At 42.3% G+C, this 12108-nt stretch overlaps 1 protein-coding gene across 1 annotated transcript in view; it reads right to left on the bottom strand.

The window, feature by feature from the left end:
• The window catches only part of MTPN (myotrophin), a 53666-nt gene that overhangs the window by 22868 nt on the left and 18690 nt on the right, over positions 1-12108 (bottom strand). Inside the window, exons 2-3 of the mRNA XM_074939819.1 lie at positions 4515-4628; positions 3378-3461 (exon numbers count right to left, since the gene is read on the bottom strand). Of these exons, the coding sequence (XP_074795920.1) occupies positions 3378-3461; positions 4515-4628 (198 nt within the window). The remainder of the gene's footprint in view (positions 1-3377; positions 3462-4514; positions 4629-12108) is intronic.

Below are 12108 nucleotides of genomic sequence, written 5' to 3' on the forward strand. Positions count from 1 at the left end.
ACAACAGTGAGGGTCAATGTTTAACTTGGATAAAATGTACCTGAAGCTTTTGGCTAATTAAGGAAAATCTCACACCCCTTCCAGAATCACAGTAATGCAAGGCTGGAAGGGACCTCAAAAAGTCATCACGGTCCTGTCTCAGCTCAGGCTGGACAAGTAAACCTAGACCATCCCCGACAGGTTTTTGTCCAACCTGTTCTTAAAAATCCCCACTGATGAGGCTTCCACAACCTACTTTGGAAGTCTACTTCAGAGACCAACTACCCTTTAGTCAGAAAGTTTTCCTAATATCTAACCTTTGCTGAAGATTAAGTTGATTACTTCTTGTCCTATCTTTGGTTGATCTCTGTGTCCTCTAATCACAATCCTCTTTATAGCAGCCCTTAACATATTTGAAGGCTTATCAGATCCCCCCTCATTCTCCTTCTTCTCAAAAGGAAACATTACCAGGTTTTAACTTTCTCTCATAGGTCAGATTTTTGAAATTTTATTATTTTTGTTGCTCTCCTCTGAACTGGACACAATACTTCAGTTGAGGTCTTTCCAGTGCCAAGTAGAGTGGGACAATTACCTTCCGCGTCTCACATACAACACTCCTGTCAATACACTTCAGAACAACACTTGCCTTTTTCACAACTACATCACACTGACTACTCAAATTGCAAATGACTAAACTACCATATTCCTTTTTGCAGTACTACCCCTAGCTAGTTATTCCCCATTTGTAGTTGGGTATTTGATTTTTTCTTCCTAAGTATAATACTCTGCACTTGTTTTTAATGAATTTCATCTTGTTGAATTCAGACTAATCCTCCAATTTGTCATGCTTGTTTTGAATTCTAATCCTGTCCTCCAAAGTGCTTGCAACCCCTCCCAGATTTGTGTCATCTGCAGATTTTTTTTTTTTTAAGGATACTCTCCACTCCATCATCCAAGTCTAATATAAATATTGAATAGTAGCAGATCCAGGACTGAACCCTGCAGAACCACAATATATCTGCTCTCCCAGTTTGACAGCGAACCATTGATAACTATTTTGAGTACCATTTTTCAACTTGTTGTGCACTCACCTTATAGTAATTTCATTGAGATTGCATTTCCGTAACTTGTGTATGAGAAATGCTATATTACTTCACCACATCAGAAAAGTTTAAAAAGGAAATTAACTAGGCAGTACTACTGTGATAAAAACCAAAGACGTGTAGTCTTAATATTCATGTATTCTTTTAGAATTCATATTCCATTAGCTGTGATCATACTTGCCATGGTGCAGCTATTTGGGGGTCAGTGGTGTAGTGATCTAGATGTGGGGGCTCAGGGTGGTGCATGGGGGTGAGGCTTGTCAGGGTGGGGATATGAGGGGGGATGGTCTGGGTGCAGGGGTGGGGGTCCAGAGACCTGGGTGCAGAGATGCTCTAGTTGTAGGGGTTGAGATTCAGTGGGGTGAGCTTGGGTATGGAGGGCTGGGGGACTCTGGGTTTACAGGGTGATGCTTGGCAGGTGTGTCTGGGTATGGGAGGTCCAGATGCATGGGGACTGGGTGGATGGGGGAGCAGCTCCCCATACAGTGATCCCTACCCCCACAGCTGAGGAGTGATGGAGGCAGGAAGCAGGAGAGGATACGGAGATTCCTGCAGCTGGGGGAGGTTTTTGGGGGTGGGTCTGACACAGCCACTCTAGCAGGGGAAGAGGATATCCCGTCCTCCCCTGCCTCCAGCCCAGCCAGGACTAGCAGATGATCCTGGCTCAGGGGTAGGAGCCACTGGGTGGGGTGTCCCCAGCCCTGCGGTGATTTACCTCTCTGCCAGCTCCTCTGGGTGCCTGAAACGATGTACCTGCGCAGCTAGGGAGTGGTGCGTAACTGTTCTTGCAGCTTTCCTTTGCTTCCCTGTCAGAAAGTCATTTTTCTGCAGGGAAGCAAAGAAATCCATGGGGGACATGAATTCTGCGCAAATTCCCCAAAGAATAGAAATTGTATAGTGAGATGCTGCAGATAAGCATTAAGCAAAATTGTAAACCACGGTAAGTTGTGGAACAAAGACCAAAAAAGAATATATGCAGCTGGGTGCACAAAAACACAGGAGCTTGGACTCCTGAATGGAAGCTCCACCCAGACTGCCTGTTCGGAACTTTGTGGGTTTTGAATTTGAAGGATTGTCGGTTGGTTCCTGAAGAAGATGGATCATAGACGAGGTAGGGAGCTGGACTGTGATCAGGAAAGGAAGCATTGCTGGGCTCTTATAAGATTACGCTTTCCCTAGTGGAGTAAGTAGTAGAAGGATTAGTGAAAGCTATTGTGTTTAATAAAACTAATTACAAATTTGGTGGTTTTTCAAATCCAGAAGTTGAAGGTGGAATTAACTGATGGGGTTTTGAAGAGATCTGCAGGGCCTCCAAATAGAGTTAGGAAAAGCAGCCAAGATCACCTGATATTTTACAGACGTGTCCTGAGAGGAAGCTAAGGGGTAAAAGGCTGAACTAGTGTTGAACAAGGTATGCACCAGGAAGGGGGAGATCATAATAGCACTGATTTCAGATTTCATTCATTAAGTTGGTATCAGGAATAAATTTAGAGCAATCTTAATTTATGCATTTAATAGTTTCTGAAAGTACATCAGTTCTGTAATAATGAAGTTACAGAAACTGTAGGATGTCAGCAAAGACGCTAAGCCTGACAGTACATCTACACCTGCAAGTCATTCAACTGAGAAAGTTGTACTCCATTTTGACAGTGATCTTAAAGGTTCAGTAAAATCACTTCTCATAACTAAATTCTACTGACTCAACAGATTTTCTATTTCTATTGCAACCAATACAGACTGTGGGGCTCTGGATAACAGTGCCCAAATAAGAGTAGGGGGATCAAAAGACATTTCAGAATTAAAAATAGTTAGAGAAAAGGGAAATTTTTAAATAGGACTTTTCCCTGGTCACCCTTCCAGCAAATATGCTGGACTCTGAAAAAGCAACCAAGTGTTGCATCTACCAAAATACGAAATGCCAAATGGTAATCTTACATAAAATGAGCAGACATAATCACTTTTTTTTTTAACCTGCTCCCTTAGCCCATATGCAGCAAGTAAGCAGCAGCACCAAATATTGGTTTCTGCATAATGAAGTGCCAGCCTCTGGTCTGATAACATGAATGACTATCCTGTTAAGTTATTTTGAACCCACTTGTTCCACTGAATGCATCTGATGAAGTGAGCTCTAGCTCACGAAAGCTTATGCTCAAATAAATTGGTTAGTCTCTAAGGTGCCACAAGTACTCCTTTTCTTTTTGTTCCACCTTGTTACTGTTAAAGTCAGAGTACTGAACTTCATCAATGAGCAAGTTATAAGAGCAAGCATTGGGTAAACATTTATTTAAGTCTCACCTTTGACAGAAGCAATTTCACACAAGTGACATGACCCTCATAGACTGCTGACAGAAGTGGTGTGATATGATGTTTATCTGGAGCCTGTAAAGACAGGAACCAAGGCAATTACTGAAGCACAAGTTCACACTTGTATTTAAAAAGGTAACATTTCAGCCTTTACGTTATGTACATTGATTTTTACTATAATGAAAAGCTAACAAAAAACTAAGCTGATTTTTTAAATGCGCCCACCCTCCTGAAAAAACAATAAAAGTCAGGAATTTCAAAGTTACTGTTTTAAAAGGATTTTCCTGTTGCAGACTGATAACTTTCTGGAAAACTTTCTTGGCTCATATCTCCACAACAGCTTGACTACAAAACACCAAATTTGTTTTATTTGTCTTGCTGGAAAGTCCATTTAGGTCCCCCCAGGGTGAAAGGGGAATAGTTAGAGATATATTAATGCCAAACTATACAGAATAGCTACAGGTTCACAGCAAGAGAACAAGAAGGAAAGCAGAAGAGAACACAAGCGAAAAGGAAGTGTCCACCTCTCCCCAACGCAAGGAAACAAAGAAGAGAGACTTGTAAATTAACTGGTCAATTCCAAACAACTTTCTAAAGTTTGGGGGTTTTAAAGCGTGCAGAATTATTGAAGTGTACTGTTTACAGGTGCTAGCTGTAGTCCTCACAAATCTCTGGCTGAATAGGAGATAAAAGTTTGCCTCAGACACCACTCTGTCATAATTTAAGTTTAAACAAGAATCTTCTCCCAATATAGCAATGTATAACAACTTCATGATATCTTAAACTCTCAAAAAGGCCAGATGAGACTGCTGAATCCTGGTTTTCACTGACCAGACAATCTGTATTTTTAATGGAAACTAGCAAATGGAACTTGATTTCTGCATTGTGTGTAATTTACATGCTATAAAATGTATATGTAAATGTCAGTTTAAGCTTCAAGCCTCTGTTTTGTTCTTAAAACATTTCACTCAGTGATCTATTATATGAAATTGATATATTTCATTTGATACATTTGCCTCAGTCTTTCACAATGAGTCTTTCACAAAAAGCTCTTTACACATCTAACCCAAACAATTACACAAGGCACACAGTGTAAGTCAAAGTCTGCCTGCAATTTGCTAAACATACATTAATATCAGCTCCTTTTAATAGCAGAAATTCCAGAATCTCAAGCTGCCCACAATCTGCTGCATAGTGAAGAGGTTTCCTCCCACCTTCCAGTGTCCGGTTGACATCTTCACCCTTATAAAAAACAAAGTAAAACATGTCAGATTTCCTTATTTATGCAATATCCTTTAAAAAAAGAAAACAGAAGGTCCAACATCTCAGAAAACATTAAGTTACCACTCAAGAAAAAACCCAAGAGACTGGAGTCCCTCTGCTTTTTCAGATGTAGACAACATTCCAGAGATTGCCTTGCAGTCTACCTCCCTTCTCGTGATTGAACAACATCTGTATGTCAAATACAACAACTGCTTACTTAGGAAGTTAAGTATTGGGTATTTTTAAGACATATGTAATCCAATAAACGTTTGTTCTTTGAAGATAGTCAGTCTCTCATTTTATCATCCCCATCTCCCTTTGCTCCCCTCCCTCTGAACATATTTTCATGCAGCTCGATTCCATTTTCCTCTAAACCAACTGTGCAGCCTTCTAACCCTACTGTACATGCTGCTTAGCTGCCTCATTTTCTCCTTTTCTGGGCATTCTTCTGTTGGTGGATGGCAGCTCCAGTAACAGCCAAGAATGGCTCTTATTTCCACCCCCTTTTCCTTTTGTATGGCAGCTACCATACCAATGACCCCCACTAACCAATAGAGATAGCTAGGCTAACTTGTTCTGCTTGTTTATAGCAGCTTTTACAGGTCTTCAGGCTCTTTATAATGAGGAGCCTGGACACCTGCAGAAGAGAGTCAGCATCATATGATCAACACCAATCTAAAACCTAAATGGCAGTTTTTGAAGTATCTTTCATTTTCTGTAGACTTAAGGATGTACTGAAAACAGCCAACCAAATCAGGGTGAAAGAAAAGAGATAATTAATGCTACTCCTTTAACAGGACCAAGGTAAGTATTCACCTGTGAATTCACTAGATGAACACAAACAAAAAAACTAATTATTGCAATATACCAGCTGTATTTCCCTCAGTTGATGTACACCACCCAAAATAAAACCAGGTCATTGTCACCTAGCAACAACTGAAAGCTTTGCCTCTGAACACTGACAGGTACCATGTGTTAAGTGAATCAGTGTGCAAATGAATTTAGCGCTTAAGGGAAGATAGTGGCTTTTACAGCCTTGCTGTGTAAGTCCTTCAGGTGTTCACAAAAAGATACTTCAAAAGCAGCAGCAATTCAAGGTTCCATTAAAATTCCCTGCCAGTCTCTACTCCCACCATGCAAATCTCATGATGTTCACAAAAGCATGCCCCAACTTGTTCTGCTTCCAGCGGAAGTCCGCTGGACCTCGGCACCACCACCACATTGGCCTAGAAGTTCCAGAGATCAAGTTAAACATTGCTTTGTCACTAATTTAAAGCTGTATTTAAATTCAAGAGTTGATCAAAATTTCTAACTCAAATATTGACTAAAACTTTGGTTCTGTACATTAACTCTCATTCATGGGGAGTCCAGCAAACAAAATTCTCACTTGTGCGGTTTTGGTTATAGAGTAGAAAATGGAAGAGTTGTCTGAAACAAACAATTTTTAGAGAGTTATTTCTGAAAGCGTTGTCAAATTTGCTTGGAATTTGGTAAAAATAAGTTGTATTTCTGTCCCAGTTTGCCCATTTTAAGGCCAACAGAATTTGTAAATTTTAAAAGGTGGCCAAAATTGGGCTTGTAATGGAACCAGTTGCAACCTTACTTATGGACACCTGATGCTGTGCCATAATTACAGCTGGAGTATTCTGGACACATGTATCTTCAGGCACTCTAAACTGATTGTTTATGGATAAAATAAGAGTGCACTTTATACTCAATATAGCATGAGACAAGGATATTTTCTCCTCCCTTATCTTTCCCTTGGAAAGTTTAGACAACTAACTTCATGGAGAATCATTACTCTGGATATGTCAATGGCTTAGTAGGTTCCATAGTGAATATAAATTAGCCAGATTGCTGCCAGTTTTGGCTAACTCAGCATAAATATTCATGGTCAGAAAGGTATGCAAATAACTAGGATCCTCCAAAACAGAGAAAGTTAAGCTCTGTCCATTCACCTCTGTATCTCTCATTACCACGCCATTATAAAACAATGTAGTGAATGCCTTTGTATTTTTGGCATTAGAGTAACTTTAGAAGAGGCTAATTTGGGATGACACTTTTTCTGGAATGAAAACTTGTACACACGTAGTTAATCGGGAACAAATAATCCGATATAACTCCACTTTTTAGGCGAATGCTAGATTAGAGCTGATATTACCCACATAAATTAACTATAAATGGTAGCATAAGGTGCCATTAGTTTACATTGTTGTGCCACACCTTCCATTTGTAATAACCTGCCATATATTGACTTGTCTCTGCCTTAACATTTACTGATTTATTGATTATGATTATACACATAAGTATAACCAACTCAAATGCACTAAACAATTTTGTTTATGCACAAGGAATAGCAATAAAACCCACTCACTACTAGTCAACACACTACTCACCTTCAGATCTGCTCCTTTTATATATTCATAGACTTTTCAGAGAAATTGGTAAACCCGCTGGAAAAAGTTCAAGTAAAATTGTTCTTCTGGTACAAGAATTAGGAGAACTTCATAAGCAACTTGTCAATATAAGGTTATTACAACCTTGGTAACCTTTTAAAATTATATTAATACTGAACATTTTATAGTTCAAGTACTCTATCCTTCATTGTGCCCCTCCCTTCCCCGACAGGACTCCTGAAAGCCTCTGTTCAAAACTAAACAAATAATCAAGTTTTCAGAAATCATTCCAATTTTTCAAAGTTAACAGGTCTCATTTTACAGTTCTCCATTCTTTGACAACAACAGCCAGCAGGTTTCTGGAATGTGGCAATTCATTATCAAAATATATTTCAGATTGTTTATTCATTGACAAGAATGTGGGCCAACAGTATGCTTATTAAAACTGTTTAACAATACATCCTTGAGGGGAAAATAAGTGAGGTTAGGTTGAGATTTCAGTTTTGGACAAGGTTCTGAACTGTACTAGGCAGTTTGGGAATTTAACAGTTCCAGCACCCATTCTTTCATTTGTTAGAACTGAAAGGCTCCCAGGACAGGCTTGTAGTATCTGTGCTTGAATAATTTTCTGATTAAGTCCAATCATTTAATTTAATTCTTCAGTTCTTTTGCAGCTCAAATTGTAGAAGTAAATTAGATTTTGTCTTTGTCCCTACAATTCAGTGTGACAACAGCCCATTAAGAAGGCACAATGAGTAAGTTTAATGATAAATTATAAATTCCAAGTAACACAATTAAGTGATAATTTAAAATCTTATTTTCCTACTAACCTTTTAAACCATACTAGACTAGTATCTTTCCATTTTGGCTCAGTGCCCTTTAAAATGTCACCACTGTGCAACTAAAAGACTGTTTATTTGGAAGCTGTGATCTTGAATAAAACTAAAGAAATGTCTTAACACGAACATCCAACCCCTCCTGAAGTAATTAAAGGATTTTTTTTTTGGATTCTGGGTTACCTGTTCAAATCCTAAAAAGCAGTACCAGTTCGCCTCCACATACCACCTCTTCCATTTCTCACTAAATAACCATCAAAAGCAACAAGATCCCTGGTGACAGGAATGGCATGATTTAGATTACTGGATAAACTAGTCACTTCAAGGAAGTAATATGACTTCACTGATGTACCCTCAGAGTAAGAACAGCTCTTTTTCTTAATTAAACGAGACTTCTCTACAGAAAGGAATTTGAGAGGAAACCATGGGTAATAAATTCTAATTTATATGTTCCCCAAAAATTCCCAATCAAGATTAGAAAATTTTAAGTCTTCTTCACAGATCTTTGTTTAATCTGTTAGATATCCCATGAAATAAAATTTCAAGGAAAGCTTTCAGTGCTAAACACTGCAGTTGAGCTGTATTTCCAACTCTTTTTCCACTCTCAACAGATGACTATATCAAGAAGGCCAAGGGGCAGTAATATTTGGTAAATATTGGATTAACTTTGGATATTTGATTTTAAAATTGGCACCTAAAACCTTTGAGATCTAATGTAAAAGCTAAGTAAGAAACCCTGAGTACTTCAAACTTTTGATTAGGGTGCACTTTGTCCAACAGGAACTATAAGAAATAAATTAAAGCTACAGGTTATATCAAAATGTTTTTCCTCTGCCATTTCTCTGAATTCCCAGTTATACATTAGTTGGTTTTATGCTCTCTCTCTATATATATCTATCTATCTCTCTATCTATCTCACACACACCCACCCCCGATGATAGTTTCTATTAGTATCGCAAAGAACTACAAACCATATGTTCCCCCTTGACCGAGCATGAGAGAAAAATAAAAGACATTTATTGATGACAAATTTAGACTCGGAGTGGAGCAGCAGCAAATGTGGAATTTTGTATGTTGAAAATGTGGTGCGGCCAGTCTGCAGTGTACAGTGGGTGCAGGAATGGTGAGGTGTGGGTAAGAGTTGAGGGTACATCCGGTGTCTTAGCTTTGTTTCATTGTGGGATATTGGTAGGCTCCCCGCCCCATACAAAGAGGGTCACACATGCCAGCAACAAAAGAATAAATCAATTTTGCCTAAAAATGGGAACGGTCACCTACACAGCATTCATAAATGTGAATAAAAAAACCTCATGTCCTGTGGGGGAACTTGGCACCTCCTTTCTGTTTCTTGGAAGTGGGCGTCAGAATAGGGAGTCTGCCAAAGAATTTTCATGGACTAAGTGGCCTCTTTAATAGGCATAGCCACTCTAGTATATCCTGCAGAATGCAAAATATCCACTAATTTGTGTGGATTATCCTGAACCAGTTCAATCTGAATATGTACAGAAGTGGCTACCTTTTCATAAATTCCTGGTACATTTTGTAACATCCAGTACTGGGGAGGATGGTTCCAAGACAGTGGCCTCATCTGGTGCAGAGTAAGTGTTGAGAGGAGGCACTATAGAGTCCATCTGCTCTGTTGTCTGCTGAACATCTGTAACAGGAGGGTCAGATTCTGGAGGGATAAGATGCCTCAGCTACTGGTGTCGGTACAAAGAACAGCACTCTGATGGGGATTTAGAGTAGAGTGATGTCTAGGAAAGGATGACCTTGAGTCCATGGGAACAAATCCACACCTGTAAGCACCACTGCCAAGCTGACCTAAACTTGCGGTTTAAGTGCAGACAAGTCAATGGAAGAATGTTTCCATCAACCTAGCTACCATCACTCAGGGACACAGACTTACTACAGTTACAGAAAAACGCCTTCTATCACAGTAGTGTGTATCTACATCAGTGGCCCCTAAATTGTGGGTCACGCCCCACTAAAATGTTTGGTGGGTGCGTGGCGCGGCCTGAGCCAGTCCCCATGGGGGATGGGGAGGGAGCGCCATGCTTCCAGCCCTACTCCGCCCCCAGCCATGCTCCTCCCCCAACCCCATTCAGCCCCCAGTCCTGCTCTGCCTCCAGGCCAGCACCCTTGAGGGGAGGGAGGTGGGGGGGGGGAAACATGGGGAGGGAGCACCATGCTTCCAGCCCCACTCCCAGATCAACTCCTCCCCCAACCCCATTACGGTCCTGGTCCCGCTCTTCCTCAGTAGTGGAGCTGGGGGAAGCCTTGGCTGTGCAGTAATAAACGGGGGCACGAACAGATTTTGTTAATGGTACAGGGGAGTGGCGCAACTGGAAAAGTTTGCGCACCACTAATCTACACTATGGTATGACAAGCATAACTATGATGCTATGGTTGTACTGCTGTAGCACTTGTGGTTGTAGACGTCGCTTAAGTGTGCATTTTAAAAATATCCATTGTTTGTGTTGCTGCTCAGTGGTTCCTCATGCTACAACAGAGTGAAAACTGGCTGGTCGAGTCAGTTTTCACTGATCTCTGATTCTTGTGTCTTGTGGGTAGGGTGGAGCAAGGCAAGGAAGGAAGGAAGCAATGACACTGACAAAATCAGCTCAGTTTCAAGTTGGCGTAGAAAGAAAGAACTATGAGTAATACAGGAGGTTGGTCCCTCCCCACCCCTGCTTACTTCCTCTTCTACCCAGGTGCTCCTTCCCTCCTCCTCCTATGGCTTGAGAAATACTTTTACTCCTGAGGGCATTCTGTGCCAAAAAAAATTCTGCAAGTTTTATTTGTCAATAAATAAATGTGGAGGCTCCAGCATGGCAGTGGGGAGCACAGACCACTGGCTACATGGAGGTGGGAGATCATCCTGAAGCCCCACCCCCGGGACATGAACTCAGCAGTGAAGCTGCACTTGACCCTGACACAGCAAAGGCCAGGGCCTGCCCCACAAACACCCTGGGGCCCTGCCCCTCTGCGCAAGGCGTACCAGGTGTCGGGCAGGGAGTCTCAACCAGGCAGGCTCCAAGTGTGATGGGGCTCAGAGAGTGTGGGGAATCCAGCTGTGGGTGAGAGGGTTCTGTGTGGGACATTCTGGGTGTAGGCAGCTCAGCTGGGGGTGGGGGTTAGTTGTGGGGGCAATCTGGATGCAGAGGCTTGTTGTGGGAGGGTTTCAGGTGCAGGGACTTCAGGTTAAAGTGGTTGGGGCTCAGGGAGGGTGAGGTTCTTGGGGAGTGGGGGTCTGGGTGCAGCTAATTAGGGGTCATTGGCATGGGGGTCTGGATGGGGGGCTCAGGGTGGTGCGAGGGGGTGAGGCTCTTCAGGGTGGGGGCTTGAGTACAGGGGGTTCAGTGGGGGTGATCTGGGTGCAGGTCTGGGGGTCTGGAAGCAGGGGGTTCCAGATGCAGGGGTTGAGGTTCAGTGAGGTGGGGTTCAGGTACGGAGAGCTATGGGGGTTCTGGGTGTACGGGATGAGGCTTGGCAGGGGTGTCTGGGTATGGGAAGTCTGGATGCACCAGGGTTGGGCAGATGGTGGAACAGCTACCCATACAGTGACCCCTTACCCTGCAGCTAAGGAGTGATGGGGGCAGGAAGCAGGGGAGAATGGTGAGCTTCCTGCAGCTGGGAGAGGTTTCTGGGGGCGAGTCTGACACAGCCCCAGCCACTCCTTGCAGGGGAAGAAGTTGTCCAGTGTTCTCCCACCTCCAGCCCAGCCAGGACAAGCAGCTGATCCTGGCGGTGGGTAGGAGCTACTGGCTGGGGTGATTCCCGAGCCCCACGGTGATTTACCTCTCCGCCAGCTGTGCCAGGTGCCTGAAACAATGTACCTGTACTGCTAGGGAGTGGTGCGTGACCACTCTTGCAGCTTCCATTTTCTTCCCTGTCAGAAAGTCATTTTTCTGTGGGGAAGCAAAGTCTGCGTGGGACATGAATTCTGCACATGCACAATGGGGCAGAATTCCTCCAGGAGTAATACTTTGGACAGACTCTCTACCTTCCGTAGGAGGAAAGAATAGACGTGAAAATAGTAGCAGCCTCTACCACAAGGCACAGAGTTCTTGTAGGGCAGGCTCAAAAGATTAACTGAGCAGACAGACAAGGGGTGAGAGGAGACTACGCAAAAAGAAAAGGATCCGATGAAGTGAGCTGTAGCTCACGAAAGCTTATGCTCAAATAAATTGGTTAGTCTCTAAGGTGCCACAAGTACTCCTTTTCTTT

This window comes from Natator depressus, chromosome 1 (genome assembly GCF_965152275.1).
Source record: "Natator depressus isolate rNatDep1 chromosome 1, rNatDep2.hap1, whole genome shotgun sequence".
In the NCBI taxonomy this organism is placed as follows: domain Eukaryota; kingdom Metazoa; phylum Chordata; order Testudines; family Cheloniidae; genus Natator; species Natator depressus.